The sequence below is a fragment of the Vulpes vulpes genome, chromosome 16 (assembly GCF_048418805.1).
Source record: "Vulpes vulpes isolate BD-2025 chromosome 16, VulVul3, whole genome shotgun sequence".
In the NCBI taxonomy this organism is placed as follows: domain Eukaryota; kingdom Metazoa; phylum Chordata; class Mammalia; order Carnivora; family Canidae; genus Vulpes; species Vulpes vulpes.
In genome coordinates, this window is record NC_132795.1 from 11,583,387 (window position 1) to 11,604,757 (window position 21,371).

Consider the following 21,371-nt stretch of genomic DNA (forward strand, 5'->3'; position numbering starts at 1 on the left):
TTTACTTCCTCTGAAATACAGGTAAAAATAGCAAAGTCATCCTTAAAATATTAACTAATTATAAATAAAACCATATAATAGAAGAGTAGACCATAAAAACAAATTATTAGTGCAGGCAACAGCATAAATTAATCTCAAAACATTGTTTTGAATAAAAGAATACAATAAAAATACATACTGTATGATTCCACTTGTATACACTTAATACAAAGGCAAAATTAATATAAAGTGATCGGTGTCAGAATAGTGGCTTTTCAGGACTTGATTGGGAAGGAGTAAGGAGAAATTTCTGGAGTGATAATTTTTCTGTGTGTTTATCTGAGTGGTGGTTTCATGGATATATATACACAAACACTGTAAGCATAAATATGTAAAAAACAGTTCAAGATTCATGTATTTGATAAATGTAAAATTATGTGTGTATGTAGTATGCAGTAATGAATACTATTTTTGAAATGTACACTAACTTGGGCAGCCTGGGTGGCTCAGCGGTTAGCGTCTGCCTTCAGCCCAGGGTGTGATCCTGGAGACCCGGCACTGAGTCCCACGTTGGGCTCCCTGCATGGGGCCTGCTTCTCCCTCTGCCTGTGTCTCTGCTTCTTTCTCTCTCTCTGTCTCTCATAAGTAAATAAATAAAATCTTAAAAAAAAAAAAAGAAATGTACACTAGCTTAAAACTTTATTCAAACTAATGTAACTCCAAAGCTATTTCTCTATTTTGCCATAGTATTTATTGCTCCAGATTGTAAAGCCAATGCTTTATAAAATAGTGATACTCCTATTCAATCTTTTATTGCTGATTTTCTCCAGATTAAAACTCTATTTAAAAAAATCGACTTAACTTGGACCTAATTGTGGGTTTTTAAAGTATAATAGTACCAGCTTCTGTGCATTCTTATTATATAACTTATTTACTTTCTTATTTTATTATTTTTAATATCACTATAACAAATAGACATTTTCTCAAGGACATTCAGACCCCCAAAACTATGTATTTGTTATTTTTAAGATTGTTATATAGCCTTTTAAAAATTGTGATGTTTGAAATAATATGATTATTTTAAAAGATTAAGTCATTCTTCTTTCTCTTGCTTTATCTTTTATTTGCAAGCCTTAGCTTGCCAGCAACAAACATATATAGTAATTTTATTTATTATTACTGTCATCAGGACAAATCATACTTTTCTGAAATACTCTAAAGAAGTAGTGAGGAAATCACACATTGTGAGAAGAGTTATTAAAACTATACAAACTAATATTGTAGGTGAGATATTTGAAAGTGACCTTGCAGTATATCTCAGGCTTATTGTATTAAAGCCTATAAATAAAAGAGACAAATCATTTCTGGGTACTAATATGACTTTTCCCCTTATTGGTAATGAAAATGTTGAACTCTACTGATTTGTTCTACTGAACAAATCTGGAAACTTAGAGCAGTTGTTTAAGAGGATTGTTGTCTGTAATGAGGGCTCTCTAGTAGGTAGAGGAATAAAAATATCTGATCTTTATCTAAGGAGTGTTCTATTTTAATAATAAAAAGTTATTAATTTTTCATTCTTTCTCTTTATATGCCTTTAACCATGTTCATTTTATCAGAGAAATATTCATTTGTGGATTTTGGATCCATCGTTCAGAACTCATACTTTGCTCTTTGTTTATATAATCGTTGATAAATTTTAAATATATTTTCCAATATATTTTAAAGTGTTATTTTCAAAACATTGAATCAGATTCCCCCACAAAAAAAAAAGTTAGGAGGGTAACATCAGGTACATTAATTTACTGAGGCGTTTACTAATAACCTCAAATAGAGATCAAATTTTCCACAGTGTTTTGTGTTTCACACACTGGAAGACCCTTCCCCAAGTAAATGATATGCCTCTTGCCTATGAAAACCATATTTAAAAATAATATTTAAGAGACTGACCATTATTAATCATTGGGGAAGTGCAAATTACAGTGATATAACATCATACCAATGAGAATATCTGCCATAAAATAAGAAAAAAAAAGGAATAAGGGTTGACAAGGCTGAGAAGCAAGTAGATTGCTCACATACTGCTGATGGGAATATAAATTGGTAAAAAGCACTTTGAAAAACGAATCATCACTATGGTCCAGCAATTTCATTTCTAAGTATGTATGCAATATAAATGTGTACATATACTTACCAAAAGTCATATTCTAGGATGTTAATATGAGCATTATTTGTAATAGCCCAAATGTGGAAGGTACTCAAATGCCCATCAGTGTAGCACGGGCAAATAAAATATTCAATACCTTATAGCAATGAAGATGAACAATGTGGATGAATTTTATAAACATAGTGTCAAGCAAAAGGGAGCCAGAAGAAAGAATGTATATGATATTATTCCATTTATTTAGAATACAAAAATAGGTAAAAGTGATTTTGTTCAAACTCAGAATAAAGGTTCCTTGAGGGAGTGATGTGAAGAAGAAAGCTTAAGTAAGGCTTCTGTGATGACGGGATGTTCTATTTCTTGATCTGGGTACTGGCTACTTAAGTGTGTTCAGTTTGTAAAAGTGCATTGCATATGATATATATATAATGCTTCAGTGAAAAAGCTAAAAAAAAAACTGTATTTGTTGAAGTCACAAGATTTATGTTTTGTAAGTATCCAGAAGATTAAAGAGGTTTCTTTTGAATTAGTATGGTTGTCTACCAATATCCATTACCACTGACTAGCTTTTCAGTAGCATATGAAGTCGAGCTAATCATGTGACCACCCAGGAATACCAACAACTAGGCACAAGGAAAGTAGCAAATCAGTCTTTGTTTATTGGCTGTTTGCACGGACCTTTGTTAAGAGACAACATACTAAAAAAAAAAAAAAAAAAAAAAAAAGAGACAACATACTTCCCTTCGTCATTTGCATGGAAGTTACCAGATAGAAATTCCTCTTGCTTTAAAGATGGTGCAGTAACAAGATGAAATGAAGTCCGGGCCCCTGATGACTGTGGATTTTCCATAACAGCTTTGAATCACCAAGCCAGACGTCTATAATTAATTAATTAATTAATTAATAGATAATTTCTATCTTGTTTAGAATATTATCTAATACTAAGTAATGCAAAGTTTATATATGAATTCATAGAAAATAGCATAAATCTTGTTTATACCAATGAGTAAACAACTCTTTATGTAATTACTAAGTATAAAGTGTAGTATAATCGACAACTGTGTGACCAATACTGTGAGTACAATATTTCCATTAGAGAGTTGAGCAAACTGAGCTTCATAAAGGTCTACAAGGTCACACATCTTACAAGCAGAAAACTAGATTTTGAACTTAGTTTTACCCAGTTACCTAGGTTCAGCACTATTGCCTTTGCACTCAAAGCCTCAAGAGTGGTAGATCAATCCATCATCTATCTACCCACTCATATATTACCATATGCTACTATAGCATATGTCTGTCTATCTTATTTAACCAGCTTCTTACTTATATAGTATATGTATCTATCTTCCTATAGCTTCTTATTTATATAGTATATGTATCTATCTTCCTATAGTATAGAATTTATTATGACTTTAGTGTGCAAGATGAATTTGTGGGGAGGGTGAGCTAAAAGCTAAAAGTTGAATCTGGTGTCTGATGACAGAACCTGCATTAAGGGATAGCAGTGGGTGTAAAAAGAATAGGATAAATTAAGAGACATTGTGAGAAATTTTATTTAGGATATCAGACTGATTATATATAGAAGTGAATGAATTAATGGTAAATCTCAAGTTTGTAGTCTACTTGACTTTATAGCATGTTATTCTGCTGTTAACTGGAAACACAGAGGGAGTAAAAGTTTGGGAGAAATTAATAGGGGTAAATATTAAACATATTGACAAGTATACAGAATTCTGCAATGAGGTTAGAGAACAATTTGAAAAGGAAATTCTGTATTCATAATTCAAAGACAGTTACAAGACAAAATCTATTTTTAAAATTTTCCAGAGAATATCAATGAGTTTAAATGGATTACTACTTCCCTAATAGATAGGAAGAATTAATATATCAAGATTGCACTAATTTTATTCAATATTTTATGTGATTTATAATGTGAATAATAGTACCTGAGGAGGAAATATGATTTACATACCCTATCAGTTCAGCAACTAATAACTTTCTTACAGATGTCAGTCATGTACTCAAGATGTTGTTATTGTCATTATAATTATCAAAAACATTTGAATTTCTACTAGGTACTTGACATTTTTTTGGCACTCGGGTCACAGAAAGATGTATGTTGTGGTTCTTATCTTCTAGAGACCTATAATAGGGGAAATAAGTACACAAAAGGATAAAGAAGGTAGGGTAGTATTTGCTCTGTCAAGTGTGTAGTTCAGACAATCACCCTTATGGGAGTTAGAGGCAGTTAACCTCTAAAAACTAGATCGTCATAGTAGACTTCTCAGAGTTAAGACTCAAGCTGAAACATAATGAAAGCTAAGAACTGTACACTGGAACATTGTGGAACGCATTACTGAGCTCTATTCAATTGAAATCAAGATATTTTTGCTACTATTTTCTATTTTAAGCTGATTTCCAGCCAGTGAATCTAATCATTTCTTCTTGAAATTGCCTACTTGGATCAAAAAACTGCCCACTGTTACTTCATAGCATTCATTCAGTATCTACATCCATGAGCTTTTGACTCTAATCATTGAGCTGAAATACAGAAGGTTACATCACTCATTTACATTATCACCCTCTCCTCACTCCCAATACAAATGTGACATTTCAATTTTGCACACTTCAACTCTCCTTAAATCATCTGTATAAAAACTTCAAAGCTTGATTGATGATGAATGAGCCATTGTCTCCTCAAGCACCCGGTTCTCATTAGCCTTTAGAGTCGCAGCTTATTAATAATGAACCTTGAGGGCTGACCCAGTGGGGTAGCAGCAATTCATTGTGCTCCCGGCTGAAAGGTCTGGGTTTGGGAAAGATATAGGAATCTCTGGACCAAGTCCATTCCAGGAATGATGTATTAAGTATCACAGGTAGATGATGTGAGCTATATTACTTTTGTATCATTATCTGCCAACAGACTTCTGTGGCTTAAGGTGATGACAGTAAGAAAGATGTATTGCTTTATGTCTGAGAAAATCCAGTGACTCCATGCTGTAGCTTCATCTTGAAAATGGGCTTTAGCCACCTTGGATTCTAACTTCTTGATTGTGACCTTTGGCTTGGATAGGCAATATAAGTCTGATATCTGCATTATTCAGACATTACTACAGTAGTTAGACAAGTGCAATATCTCTAATCTTTATTTAGTTATATTATTATTTTAACTCTAAGGTTGACCTGTAGATGTGCCCAATGCAAAACAATACATTTAGATATATGAAGCAGGGATTGAGGTTAAATATTTCATTCTTGTTTATTTGATCTTCTTATATTATCTTTGGTAGCTTTGTGAGTAGGATGTTTACTGTTTGTTTACTCTTGATACCAGTTATATAGACCATAGTGGAATATGGCTAACTGCATTTAAAATTATAATCTTTATTTTGTAAAAAAAAAAAAAAAAAAAAGAAAGAAAGAAAGAAAAAGAAAGAAAGACATTCAATCTGACTTATCAAATAGTAACAAATTGTATATGGGGTCAAAGCAATTTTGTCAACTTACTTAAACAATGTAAGGAGGTCATATTAATCTGTATTTTCAGCAGGGATGCTATATCTCAATTAGGCTATTTCATTCCAGGCAAGGGGGAAAAAAGCCATGACTCACTATTTTATCACATTTTCTTTTGAGAGAATGTATTTGCAAAATGTCAGTGATTCTCTTAATGGTCACTCATCCCCCAATTCACTTTAATAACTAGCATTTGAAAAGAAATGAAGAGTGCAAAAGAACTTATTTAAATAACACAAACATTTCCTTCTTCATTAGACTCATGCAAATGGGAAATCAAGAGAAGAAATGGTCAAATGGATAATTTTTGTGGATTGGAAGGCTAAGACACAAGTACTTTATGTCCTCTTTAAAATGTCATATTGGCACTTTACACCTTTCTAGAAAATAATTTAAGGAAGGATATGAGGTAGATTTACAATTCAATATAAAAACATGCTCTTAGACCTTGTGTGACATATGCTAGATAATTTGCATGAGGAAATTTGATGTGTCCAGGATAGCTCAAAATCATCATTATTTACTTGATATGTAATAATTGAGTTTGATGTACAAGATAGGTTTAGGGATACCAATGAAAATGTCTAAATGTGACTTATAAATATCCAACACACTTCTTACAGTAATTTTGTACATTATCAATTATAAGCATTCTATGTAATAAAAGCTATTTATCTTTCAGCTTATAAAAACTAACCTCAAAATTAATTTTTAAATTTTTTCCTATACTCAAGATATATTCATTTATTGATCTACTCAAATATGTTTTTCTATAATCAAGCTATTATATTTGACTTCATGGAGCAAATATTTATTATGTATCTGGCTTCTCCCTTACATAACTGGAGATATAGTTTTAACTAAAACAAAAATGACCTCTGACATAATTAAATGTACAACCAGTTCAGATAATCTATAAAGTGTTTAAGGAAAAAGATAACTTTCATTTTTACTTTGATTTGGTCAGAATATAATTTAAAATTAAGAGCTATAACAAGTTAATTGATCAATGTTGGTGGCAAATTCCATGTTACTTTTGTGTTTTAAGTTTGATTTAACAAATATTTGTTGATTAGTTATTGCTTCAAGTTTGATAGATACAGAACTGAAAAATATTCCTTGCCTTCATAGAGTTTAATCTAATATTTCAGTTATAAATTGTGCTGTGTATGTTAAATTCAACATATGGGAGAGTAGTGTGGATTACAATTTACTTACTCTACATACAAAAAGATTCATATTTTTTTACTTGACTTGCATGCATTAGTCTAGTAGGAAGTGTTTGATACACAAATCTGTTTAAGTGTTTAGAGACTTTTTAAATAAATACTTTTTTCATAGAATATCATACTTCATATGTCTTACTATATTTAAGTGTGACATTTATTAAAAAGACATAGTTCTGTTTTATGGAAATATTTTATATAATATAAAATTCTTACTATTTTTCTTTATTTTATATTTTATTTATTTATTCATGAGATACATACACAGAGAGAGAGAGAGAGTCAGAGACACAGGCAGAGGAGTAGCAGGCTCTGGGAAGGGAGCCCAGTGTGGGACTCGATCCCAGGACTCCACGCTCTGGGCCAAAGGCAGGCACCAAACCGCTGAGCCACCCAGGGTTCCCCATAGCAGTTTTTTTTTTCCTACCAATTATTACAATAATCAAGACTCTATTTGTGTTTCTCTTAATTTCCTCTGATATATTTCCTACAGTGGAAGTGAAATACAATGGATGGGACTACCCTAAGATCATTTACTTATTATATAAGTCTTTTCAGTCTTTTCACTTTTCCAGGCTTTGTGCATCTTTATTCGAATGTCATTTACATTTGTATTCATTTTCTATATTACTTAGAATTAGAAATCCTTTTTTTGTTATGGTTTGAAAAGTTAATTATTAATCACTTTATTTCATTCTAATGGAAGGGAAACTCTGTTGGTGTAACACAGATGGTACACTCCAATAAGTCTTTAATAGAATTTGTGACAACACTGCTGTTCTTGGTTGTTGGCAAAGATAGATCTAAAGTATGACTAGACATTTTCCTGGTATCTTCTTGGATAAATATCTTACCAAACATTTCTCTTTCTCTAATCCTTGTTCTTCTTTCTATTATTATTTATTTTTTTCTTGTTCTTCTTTCTAAACTAAAAATGCAGCTAATACTTTATAGTCAAAAACATTAGAGATCCCTTTTGTCCAGCAAATAATCTGTGTCTGTAACAACTTTCTTACAGGTTGGTATATTTCCCTAGATTTTCTTAGTTCAGAAATAAATTTAAATATTTCAACACAAAAGTTTAGTAATTTGTATAGGGGCATCTGGGTGGCTCAGGTAGGCATCCAACTCTTGGTTTCTATTTAGATCATGATCTTAGGATCCTGAGATTAAGTGCCACGTTGCTCTGCACTGGGCATGGAGCCTGTTTAGAATTTTTTCTCTCTCTCCCTCTGCCTCCCTCTACCTCCCTAACCACCCCCCACCCCCTGCCATGCACTCTCTCTCTCAAAAAAAAAAATTGCATAAAGTTATGAAATCAATATGAACTATACTAATGAATAAATACAATATTAACATTTCCTGAACTATATTTAAGTAACCAAATTGATCAAAAGAAAATTTAAGATAAAGTATACATTAAAACTCTCCTATAAATGTCAATAAAATGCATTTTCTGATTGTAGTGTTTTGACATTCACCAACACAATACAGCCTAAACCAAACATAAGGGAAAAGACTATTTTCAGGAAAAATACACACATGCATAAATAGACAAAATGTGCTTTATAAATCCATCATTAAGTACTAGAAGTTTATAAATCTTCCTGACCAGAATTGCTAGCAGATGCTGGGTTTTGAATTTAGGGTGTTATCCAAACTGATCATGATTGTAGTCTTAGTTTGAAATTTTAACATTTAAGATTATATTTGAATTATTACTGTCTCTTTTCTAAATCCTTTTCCAAGTATAAACCAAGCTCTTGAACAGAATATTTCTGAGAAACAAATGTCAAGATTGGTAGTAGATTAATATTGTTGAAGGGATTTGATGAGATTATTATTCAGTATAATATAATCTGATTCCATTTGAATATTTTTAGATAGAAAGTGGAGATGGATACTGTGTTCTTTCAACATGAACTATTTGAATTATTATGTGAATCCTGAAAAATACACTCTTTCTACAATATTTGAGCTGTTATATTTTCCCTTAACATTTTTTTTAAAGTAGAGCTTTTCCAAATGTAGACTGAAAAATAACCTTCATTTCCTGGATAGCAGTCAAAATCTCCTTTCTTGCCACCTAATGAAGAATTATTCCTAGAGCAGAAGAGCATCACCTAATGTCTCATGAGAAAGCTATTAGTATCAGATCGTCACATTTCATAGATAGAAACTTTGATGCCAAACATTAATGTAGAAATCCATTTTCACAATCTTTCTTACGTCTTATACCTCCCTTCTGCTTTGATGAAGATTGCATGGTTAGGTCATGAAAAATAATGAACTGGGTTTTAGAAATAGAAAGATGATCTAATTCCTTTTTGTTTCCTTTTTTTTCCCTCCCTGAGAAAATGTAACCAATAGTCTGTGAAAGGATTGATGGTGAGAACAGGAGTGATTTTAAATGTGCCCTGCGATGTTAAAATTTATCTGATGTATTTTATACATACAATGCAATTAGGCAATTGAGATGTGCCCACCTATGTCACTTCCACGAATACTCCTTTTATGGTCCCTTTTATTCTTTAATCTCCCTCCTTGGTTTAAAGTGACTCTTAAAAGTTGAGCTTGAGACACTACACAAGAAAGATAATTTTTTCAAGGCCACCATGGGAAATAGAAGAGTTGCCTTCCCATTATTCATGTTCTTCCTCTTCCTCACTAACAATCCTGCTTGTTTAGGTTTTGTCCAAATAGCAGTATGTCCACTGAGCTTCTCTTGTAGTAGGAATGCTCATGGGATATCATTTTGGCCAATAAAATACAGAAATAATTCTTGGGGAGAACACCTCTTCCCAAATAGAAAGTCAGAGTCTCAGTAGGAGGATGTCTCTTGCTTGCTCTTCTGTTTTCATCTTTCCTTGAATTCAGACAGATGCTTTTAGATATATCAACTTTCTTGAGCCTGAAATGAATAAAATCAACGCAAAACAGATGTGGGTACTGTGGACACCACTACCTCCTGTGGGTTTCTTATATGAGAAAAATCATCCCCTATCTATATAAATTATTGTTAACTATTTTTTGTTACTTGTAACAGTGTTTTATGGACTGAAATATAATTTCTCTTAAGTTGTTTTTGCATTGGATAGAAGGGAAAATGTGGTAGTTATTAAGCAGGAAGATACTATGTGTATTTCTAACCAATTTCTGCAAGTAGAAAGAATAGTATTTTCAAAACCAGTATTTTCAGAGGGAATATCTATTTATTTTTTCTGGATAATTTAAAGCAATCTGAAAGAATTTACATGTAAGATTAGCCATTGTTCAGGGGAAACAAGTTAGCTGATCAAGGTCAGTGTGGAATAAAGAATCAAGTAAAAAATGGCTTTAGTGCATTTTATCCCATGGTCCTGCCACTGTTCCATTGAACCATAAGGTTTTTATTATGTCTTGCTTTGTGTTGTTCTTAAAGAATCATTGACAATTCTATTGACTCCATTTGAGTGGTTCAAAGAACATTTTTTTTTGTAATTGAAACATTAATTTTAGCTTTCATTTTGTTTTAATTCCTATTGACTTCAGTCAATGTTACGTTGACAAAGAATTTTTCTTAAAAGAGATAAACAAATTAAATGTACCAATAAAAGGAAATTGGTTAAATAAATATTTAATTTATACTCTGACATAGCATAGTCTCATTAGAAATAATGTAGAATAATATTAATTATGATTAAATAGACACTTATACACAACATCTATACCAAAATGTGAAGATTGTTTTTCTGAGTATTTATATTATGTATTATATTATCTATTATATTTTGAATGGTTGTTTTCCTTTGTATTTTTTCAAATTTTTCCAATTTCTGCAATCAATTTATTTGACTCAGTAACTGATATTTTAAAAAATGTCTTGGCTATTAACAATGTAACTCCAATGTAACAATGAAAATAGTTTAGGAATAAATCATTTTTATTGACTACCTTTTCATCAACAAAAAAATTGACAAGAAATCTCTGTTTGTTTTAATACAGAAATCCTTAATGGTGGAGTATATGTAGACCAGAACAAATTTCTCTGTTACACAGACACAATTCATTGGCAAGATATTGTTCGGAATCCATGGCCTTCCAACTTGACTCTGGTATCAACAAATGGTAGCTCAGGATGTGAGTAACATTATCTTTTTTAATGTCTCAAAATGTTCTTCTACTTCTTGTGAATACAAACAGCTTATGTTTATCATTGCATTAATAATATTTTGAATTTTGATGCATCCATTGAAATATTTTGGTTATATATAACAATAATCTTTTACTTCTGATTAACTCTCTTTTGGAAATGATAGCTTTCCTTTTATAAGTTCTCATTTTCTTAACATGATTTCTTTTGCTAAATGTTAAATACTTTACTATTTTTCTAATGTCTAAGCATTACAATATCTGAATGTTTAAACATGTGCCCATTGTCCATAAACTTAAAGCTGGTATCTAACTACTGCTTCAATTCTCTGTGACCCATGTACCACTGAGAAAAATGTGATAGGACAAAAATAAACCATCTTATTCCCTATAATATTTTAAATTAAAACAAACAAACAAACAAACTGATTAACCTTTTAAAATTCCTAAGCCTCCATTTGCCCCTGAAGCCTTCATGGTAATACTTTATACCATTCCAAACACTATACATAGAGAATTACAGATTTCATAGGAGAGATATGTTACATTCTAGCTCTAGTCATTAGCCTAATAAACTATCAATTTCCCATTCTTAAAGTGTATTGTTTCGATCACAGAGGATTTATCAGGTTCAGAGTGTTTAATATGATTACATGATAAGCAAGTGATATTTGAACTATATCATTAAAATCTTAGAAAATTATTCTGCCTGGAATCTGTTTCATTTTCATGAAGCAGGCTATGTGGTCCTCACATTTATAACTACTGCCATTTGTATGAGAACAGAATCCTTATCAAATATTAACCTGGGTTTTATATTTCTCGTCTATTATTATATATTTCCTGCCTGAAATCATAACTATCTTCACGCAGTTCAATAATTATTTGCAATAGTACTGATTGTGTTATGACACTTTTGTAGAAATCAAACTCCAAGGGACAATTATTAAATTTCATGATGGTCCTAATAATATAATGGGGAAATATGAATATGTTTGATCCAAACTGACAGCTGTGTTTTTAATAAATGGCTAAATTTTTTTAAAGTAGAGTAACATAATTTTCTTGTCACCTTTGAGCAGAAATTTGTATGAGATTTCGTCTTTATAGCGTTCAAGTTGCCTACCTTGTAAAATTACATCTTAATAAAAAATCAAATCTGTTCACACTAACAAGACAAATGATGTGCTTCAGAAATGGCTCCCATTTTCAGTCTGCCCATATTATGGTACATTTTATATTAGGACGGGGGAAGCAAAGCATAATGATTGCATAAGAGGAAAGACTACTGACTTAGCTTATTAGAGCAACCAGCCTATAATGCATGAATGAGACCAGGAAAGAATGAAGGCCAAAACAGAAGCCAAAGGGAAGCCTTACAGGATGTGGAACAGGAAAGGTCTGGGGGGGCGGTCACTGAACTTTCACAGATGGCATCTGTTTGTGCTATTTGTGGACAATTTGGGATGGTTTTGCCTATAATTAGGCAACTGTAGCCACATTTGTTTTGCATGCAAATAATTGCAGGTGCACAAATTATAAATGCAGAGTAGAGGCATAACAAATGCCTTTACAAATTAACCACCAATTGCTTATTGAAGTTTTATTCTTTACATACTAGTTCTTTTTCCTGACACATTAAATATACTGTATGACACTATAGCTAAAAATAATGAATTGGCTGGTCTTTGAATATTGGATTCCCCCTGATTGAATTTTTTCTTCAACTTCTCCCCGTGGGTGAAGACGTGTTTTCATGGTTTTAAGTGGGCTCCATATCTAGCATGAAGCCTGACACAGGGCCCGATCTCATGACCCTGAGATAAGTACCTGAGCTGAGATCAAGAGTTAGACCCTTAACCAACTGAACACCCATACACCCCTCCTTTCATGTTTTTTTTTTAAAGATTTTATTTACTTATTCAAGAAAGACACAGAGAGAGAGGCAGAGACACAAGCAGAGGGAGAAGCAAGCTCCCTGCAGGGAGCCCGATGTGGGACTCAATCCTGGGTCTCCAGGACCATACCCTGGTCCAAAGGCAGACACTTAACTGCTGAGCCACCCAGGCATCCCTCCTTTCATGGTTTTAAATGCAACTTCTACACTGAAGACTCCCAGAACTATATATCACCAGTCACCCAAATTGAAAATCTGGTGGTCATCATAGACTTCACCTTCTCCTTGGTTCATGGCATTTATTTAATCATTAAATCATACTGAATTTGCCTTTTTCTTGATTTTACATAATTCTCATTGCCATAGCTCTAGTTCAAGGCTCCATCCAAGGTTTGAGTTACTCAAAACAATCTCTGAATTCGTAATTTTTGAGGCCACACTCTTCAGTCTGGTGAAACCAAGAGCTTCCTTCTTATAATATTTTTTAAATTAATAAAAGGAAAAAAATAAATGTTTTATCATAAATGTATAAAAATCAATAAATTCATAAAGTAAATTGTAAAGGATTACAAGGAAAATATATTATACTGAAATACACTTATCAGTATATAAAATATCAGTATATACTATCAGTATATAAAAATAATTATGCTATATGGTCATATGCTTCTTTATTAATGTGTTAAATTAAAAATCTAATCATAGGATTAATAGACAATGTAGTTTTGTAGCAGTGATACACCTAAATATTATTTTATTTTTTAAAAGATTCTTTATTTATTTTTGCGAGTGGCAGGGAGAGAGCATGAAATAGGGGGAGGTAGAGAGGGAGAAACAGACTCTCCACTGAGCAGGGAGCCCAATGCGGGACTTAATGCCAGGATCCTGGGATCATAACGTAAGCTGAAGGCAGATGGTTAGCCAATGGAGCCACCCAAGTGCCCCCTAAATATTATTTTAAAAAGGCAGTCATTGATGCCTGGGTGGCTCAGTGGATGAGCATCTGCCTTTGGCTCAGGCCATGATCCTGGAGTCCCAGGATCAAGTCCCACATTGGGCTCCCTGCATGGAGCCTGCTTCTCCCTCTGCCTATGTCTCTGCCTCTCTCTGTGTGTGTCTCTCATGAATAAATAAGTAAAATCTTTCTTAACAATTTAAAAAATAAAATAAGATAAAAAGGACAATCACTTTAATAAATGGTATGGGGAAAATTGGATTTTCACATGTACAAGGTTGAACTTAGGCTTTAACCTTACGCTAAATGTAAGCAATTAACTCATAATGGATTAAAGACCTAAACACAAAACCATAAACTATAAAACTCCTAGAAGAAAACATGGAGGAAAAGCTTGGATTTGGCAATAATTCTTAGAGCTGCCCCCAAAAGCAAAGACAACAAAAGCAAAAATAGAAAAACAAGGCTACATCAAACTTAAAAACTTTGGTGCATCAAAGGACATGATCAGCAAAGTGAAAAGGCAACTTACAGAATGGGAGAAAAATTTACAAATTATATATCTCTGAAGGGGTTAATATTTAGACTATATAAAGAATTTTTACAACTCAGCAACAAAAAACTTGTTTCAGAAGTGGAGTTGGATTTCAAATGGCATTTCTCTAAAGATGATATACAAATGGCCAACAACCATATGAAAAGACACTCAACATTGCTTTGATTTGAAATCCAAATCCAAGCCATGAGATATCACCTTACAACCATTAGAATGAGTGTTATCAAAATAATAGAGAATGACAAGTGTTGTTGAAGATATGAAGAATTTGAAACCTCTGTGCACTGTTGGTGGGATTTTAAAGTTGTAAAATAGCTATGGAAAATAGTACAGTGGTTCCTCAAAAGTTAATAATAGAACTACCATATAATCCACAACTCCACTTCATGTCATGTATCCAAAAGAACTGAAAGCAGAATCACAAAGTATTATTTGCACACCTATGTTTATAGTAAGTAGCATTATTTATAATAACCAAGAAGGGGAAGCATCCCCAATGTCCATTGATGAAGGAATGCATGAACAAAAATGTAGTGTGTGTGTGTGTGTGTGTGTACGTTATTCAGCCTTAAAAAAGGAAGGAAATTACGACATATGTTACAGCATGGATGAACTTTGGTGACATTTTACTAAGCAAAGTAATACAGTCACAAAAAGACTATATGTCTAACTTATATGAGGTATCTAGAGCATTTAGGTATCTAGAGTAACCAAATTCATAGAATCTGAAAGAAGAATGGTAGTTACCAGGGGATGGGAGTGTTGGGAAATGAGGAATTTCTGTTTAATGAGTATAGAGTTTCAGTTTTGCAAGATGAAAAAGTTTTGTAGATCTATTCCATAACAATGTAAAAATACTTAACACTACTGAGCTATACACTTAAAAATGGTTAGGACAGGGGATGCCTGGGTGGCTCAATTAGTTCAACATCTAGCTTTTGCTTTCCGCTCAGTTTGTGATTTCATGGATCCTGCGATTGAGCCTCGAGTGGGGCTCCCTGCTCAGTGGGGACTCTGCTTGAAGATTCTCTCCCTCTGCCCCTCTCCCCACTCATACACACACTCTATCTCTCCCTAAAACAAATAAGTAAATGCATCTTTAAAAAAAAAAGGTGGCATCCCTGGGTGGCGCAGCGGTTTGGCGCCTGCCTTTGGCCCGGGGCGCGATCCTGGAGACCCGGGATCGAATCCCACGTCAGGCTCCCGGTGCATGGAGCCTGCTTCTCCCTCTGCCTGTGTCTCTGCTTCTCTCTCTCTCTCTGTGTGACTATCATAAAAAAAAAAAAAAAAAAGGTTATGACAGTAGATTTTATACTGTGCATTTTTGCTGCAAAAAGGAAGGAAGAAAGGAAGGAAGGAGGGAATGAAGAGAGGGAGAGGGAGATGGAAAGAGGAAGGGGAAGGGAGGAGACAGGATGAGAGGAAGGAAAGAGAAAGAAAGAGAGAAATCTGTAAAAACCAGAAAGCAGTATGAATACATCTATAGTTTCTATTCATCAGTGTGGCTGGTACCACTTCTATTCATAATTGTTGAAAATCATATATTTAAGAAGAGATTAATGTGAATAATAATGTAACAATTCTTCATTCAAAGACCTCCTGAATTATATCCATAATCCCTTTAGGGGCCCCTGGCCTTCTGGTTAAGAGCCCCCTGTTTAACTACTCTTCTTGCCTCCAAACCTGACAAATCCAGCTGACAAAGTGCCACCAAGAGCCCTATTTAATGGATATCCAGCTATGACCCTGTCTAAAAACCATATCATGACACCTGACTGATGTAGGGTCAGTTCTTAACAAAACCAAAGTCATACAGTTCTTAGAAGATTCCTGCTTATTTCTTTCCTTAAATGGAATGAGTTCTTAAAATTGATTTGTCTCTACTGCCTTTCCTTTTCTGTTAGACTAAATTTTGTTTTACTTTAAGACACTCATCAATTGTTATCTCTTCTAAGAAGTGTTCTCTTCCCTAGGCTGGATTAGGTAACTTCTCCCCAACCCCATAACTCCATAAGCCTAGTGCTGAAACCTGTCATTCTGTCTCACTATAAAATTAAAGTCCTTGAAGAACAAGGCCCAGGTCATCATTTTGTCCTGTTTTAGTACATAATGGATGGATAAAAGTTTTATACTGAATAAAGAGACAAATAGATAAAATAGATCAGTTCACAAATAAGAAAGTCAGATGAATCTAAGTAATATTTTCTTCTATTCATCATTTATATATAAAAGTTATAATCCATAGACAGGTAGCTTATTCATTTTAAAGTTTTTTCAGGTAAAAAATGAAAACCTACATCTGTGTGCTTAATCTGATTTATAACTATATATATATGTTATACTATTTCTATTATATTTAAGTTCCCATATATATTTTATTATAAGATAAATATATATGTCTGCTTTTCCTTTAGTGTAAAGAGACTAATTTGTGTGGTACTTATAAATCTATAATCATAGAATTTTGACAAATAATTTTAGAGTATTTGATTCTTTTTTAAAAAAATATTTATTTATTTTTTTATGATAGACATAGAGAGAGAGAGAGAGACAGACAGACAGACAGAGAGACAGAGAGACAGAGAGACAGAGGAGGAGGGAGAAGCAGGCTCCATGCCGGGAGCCCAACGCGGGGCTCGATCCCGGGACTCCAGGATTGCGCCCTGGGCCAAAGGCAGGCGCTAAAACACTGAGCCACCCAGGGATCCCCTAGAGTATTTGATTCTTAAGTGATATTTTGTGAAGTATTTCTTAAAGTAGTCCTTGGTTTTTTGTATAATACTAATTCTTAATACAAAAAAAGCAAAATCTTTTTAAGAACAACCTGGATTTTTATTGATATGACCTTGGACTATAATTGGAATAATGAAGAAAAGGCTTGATGTGTCTAGAAAAGAAAGTTTTAAATGATACCAGTCTTTTAAAAATATATGATTTGAGGATAACTATAATCAAATTGTATTTTCCAAAATACTTGAGTTATCTGGATCTGAACTTTAGCAAGATGAGGGAGAGATGAGTGTTCTTTTTATCATACATATCCCTAGCAAGATTTACCTAACATTCTTGGATAGGTTTATTAATAGTGCTCATTCAATAAACTACCATTCAGAGTGAAAAAAGTCATATAGTAAATGATGTTTCACTTACTTGGAATACTTCTAATAACTGCCATCACCCACAAGGATGTCAAAACGATGGAACTTACTTGTCTTTGAAAAATTAAGCAAATAGGAATATACCAGAACATGAATATAGAATAATAGACAATAATATTCGCCAAGAAGATTGTGTATTTAAGAGAATGTCACTAAACTGGCTAGTTTGAAACCTCGCAAAGCCTCTTATTAGCTATTTGGCCTTGGACAAGTCACTTAAGCTGTCAGCACCTCCATTTCTGCATCTGTAAAAGGAGAGAGTCTAGAGCAGAGCTGAGCTGAGCTCTTCGGTTTCAAGGTTTTAAGTCAAATTACCCATCAGAAGGTACCAGTCAAGCTTTCAATCACCTATCCTGATAGTAGAAGCAAGAGGCCAAACAGGAGAAAGCACCAACTGCTCCACTGTCCATTTTTTCCCCAAAGGCAGCTCCAGGAGAGGGTCAGGTGGATCAGATTGATCAGCACATCCATGGGGAATTGTCTCACTGCTGAGGGAGCCCCAGATACAGGCCTCTGAAATTTTCTCCTCTGTAGGAGCCAGAGGGCAGGTTGAAAGGAGAGAAAGAAGGGCCAGAGTTCTGAGTACTGAGTCAGAGTAGAGAAAGAAGTGTTCCCTCCCCTCCCTGTGCTTTCCAGCAAAGCCACCTGAGGAGGGCCTCTCTCAAAGGCATTGGATGGACAGAGGAAAGTGATCTAGGAAAATTGCTATGCCTAAGCCCATGGCTTATTAGAGAGCCCTGAGTTATCCTGGACTTAGTGACCACAATGCATTGGCTGCTCACCAAGCCTTCTGTTGTGAGACCTGCCAGGGTAAAGCCTTTTGAGTTGCCTGTGGTCAAGCTTGAAAGATCACAAATAGATTTTTGGGCCAAGAGCTAATATTACCAACTTCATAGGGCTATTATGAGGAATAAATAAGTTCACATGTGTCAAAATCTCGGTGATTTCTTATGGTAAAGGAATAAAGTGACTTCTAATTTTGATTTGTTTCTCCATATGCATTAACCATATGTGGACAGAAATAATTTTATAGTATGTGAATTATATATTAATTAGTCAACACTTTATTTTGTTTCCGTTTCACATATAGTACTTTGATAGTACTTTGTAGTACTTTGTAGCTTGAGCCCACTGAGGCATCACAGGATCAAACCTCAGACGCCCCAGATCCTGTGGTCCTTTCTTCAGCTTACGCCAGATGCACCACTCACGCTCAGTGGCTTTCTAAAACCAAATACAGGTTTCCCCCACCATCCAAAAAGTAGAAAGTTCCTAATGAAATCTTTCAAAGCAAAATGGCCTAAAGCAAAGAGTGTCCCCAGCTTTTCAAAAGTTTGTAGTCTGTCCGTTTGCTTTTATGAAAGACCATTAGTATAGTAACAGCGTGTGTGTGTGTGTGTGTGTGTGTGTGTGAAAGTAAAAGTCCTTTTCCATTTCTTTTGGATAACAAACAGGTACTAATGTAGGTTTTCACAAAGTGAAGTGGCCTATTGTGAACTTTTGGCAAGTGTAGGATGCCTATACCGCCTAATTACAGAAGTGGAAATGTGGGGGACTTGGCAAATTCATACAAACATTATATTCATAAACAACTCCAGGACTAACCATGTGTTTAACCCAGATGTTCGACCTGCCATGTAACCATTAGTAAAACTTAAAATTATATTTTTCTTTATATATATATATACATATATATTTTTTTAATGACTCACCTATCCTAATAACTGTCCATTCCTAACTAATATTGCATGTTGTGTACCACATAGGTAATTTTCTTGAACTAGAAAATAATTAAACCTCGGAGTAGAATTAAATCTGATTTTCTTAGTTTATCAACTTTTATTACTCCTTCAGTGTCAAAAATGTTTGCATTAAATAGACACACTCTTCTAAGTTTGGCATTTTGTGGTTACAGAGTGAAAAACAAAGTAGCAAGAAAGATTATCCACAGTGCATTTCAGCACAGCTTCAGTGTATTCTATATGCACACATCCATTTTTATATAAATGCATATATAGAAACAAGTCATTCACAGTGTTTTATTTTTTAAATTAATTTCTTTTTTATAAGATTTATATTTATTTATTCATGAGAGACACAGAGAGAGAGAGAGAGGCAGAGACACAGGCAGAGGGAGAAGCAGGCTCCATGCAGGGAGCCCGACGCGGGACTCGATCCCCGGTCTCCAGGATCACACTCTGGGCTGAAGGCGGCACTAAACTGCTGAGCCACCAAGACTGCCCGAGCACAGTGTTTTAAAAGATTTTTTTTAAAAAGAAAAGTTTTAATTATGGGAATAGAATAATATGAAAAACAGAAAAGATAAATGAACATATATAAATCCTAAAGATAGGTTGAAATGATTTAGAAAATACATTCTTCATGAGTACAATCTAGTAAAACAAAAAACAAAAGATATAAAGATCACTTATGAATGTAGATGCAATTATTCTAAATAAAATATTAACAAACAAGTAACAATTGAGGAATGTATTTAAAATGTAAGAGCAAATAGCAACTCTTACATTTTTAATACTGTTATTGAAAAGTAAGGACTTGAAAATGATCCATTTTGGAGAAGACCTTTATTGCTACATTTATAAGAAGAGAATTGACTGAAATTCACTCCAGGATAAACTTATATTTAAGAAAATTCATTACAAGGTGCAAGCAGACTATGCTTGCTAGCTTGTTTTAGTTGTTGCTGTTTTTGTTTTGCTGTCTTATGAGAAAAGTGCATTGTTTTACTTCTTATGAGAAAGTGCTTCTTATGAGCTTCTTATGAGAAAAGTGCATTGTTTTACTTTTTGATAAATTTTTCATGACAGATTTTTATTTTCTTCATATGCAATAGCTTCCCCTCAAACCAACGTTTTAGTCAAATACTATATATATAATTAAAGAAATATGATTTTTGCCTTCTGGAGAATGATTGAATATTCCTTAACAGTACCTGAACCCCAAGCAGCAGAAAAAGAAATTCTCTCATCATAGGCCTTCCTTAGTTTATCCCAGTCCTCCTATTTAGCACACATTACATGTGTTATTTTATTTTATTTTATTTCTATATATAGATATAGACATAGATATTGCAGATATATGTATGTGTTTGTACATAATAAATACATGCATAGCATAAACATTTTTATATAAATGTGTATATTCACACACACACATATACACACATTGGTCTCAAGAGCTTGTGATTATAAATTAGTTTCTACTTTTCTTTTATACAATCCACCTAAAATCTGGAATAAATTCCATAGTCTCTCTACTCTGGCCTGTCCTCTTATTGCCAGCTTCAGCCTCTGCTACCAATCATTCCCGTAACCTCATAGTGGTGCTGGGTACTTTCTCAGCTTCTCTAAAGACCCACTGTGTCCCCAGTTTCCTCAAAGCATAAATGAGACTAGTTATTAGCATGATTTTGCTAAAATAATAATAATAATAATAATAATAATAATAATAATAATAATAATGGCTATTTGTCGGGGTGAGAGTAGCAGGGAAGCCCAAACTTGACTTTTGCATTCCTGCTTATGAAGTGAGGCTACTAGGACCCTTGGACCATTCCCAAACCTTAAGGATGGATTTCCTTTGTTTTCCTCTAGGTCCCTTCTTCAGGCAAAGGTTCATCTCATTTTCTGTTTTTGAGCTAATGGAAACATCAGTTTGTCACATAAGGAAATGTCCATTTCAGACTGAGATTATACATAGCGCGGCTTCCTTAGAAAAGTTTTAATAGTACATTTCCCAAAAGCAGTGCTTCTTCAGTCTAAGATCAGACCT

At 33.6% G+C, this 21,371-nt stretch overlaps 1 protein-coding gene across 4 annotated transcripts in view; it reads left to right on the top strand.

Annotated features, from left to right (window-relative positions):
* Nucleotides 1–21,371, top strand: part of ERBB4 (erb-b2 receptor tyrosine kinase 4) — a 1,095,199-nt gene that overhangs the window by 715,876 nt on the left and 357,952 nt on the right. For all 4 annotated transcript variants that reach the window (XM_072742096.1, XM_072742098.1, XM_026002035.2 and 1 more), the window contains exon 4: nt 10,867–11,001. In XM_072742096.1, coding sequence (XP_072598197.1) covers nt 10,867–11,001 — 135 coding nt within the window. The remainder of the gene's footprint in view (nt 1–10,866; nt 11,002–21,371) is intronic.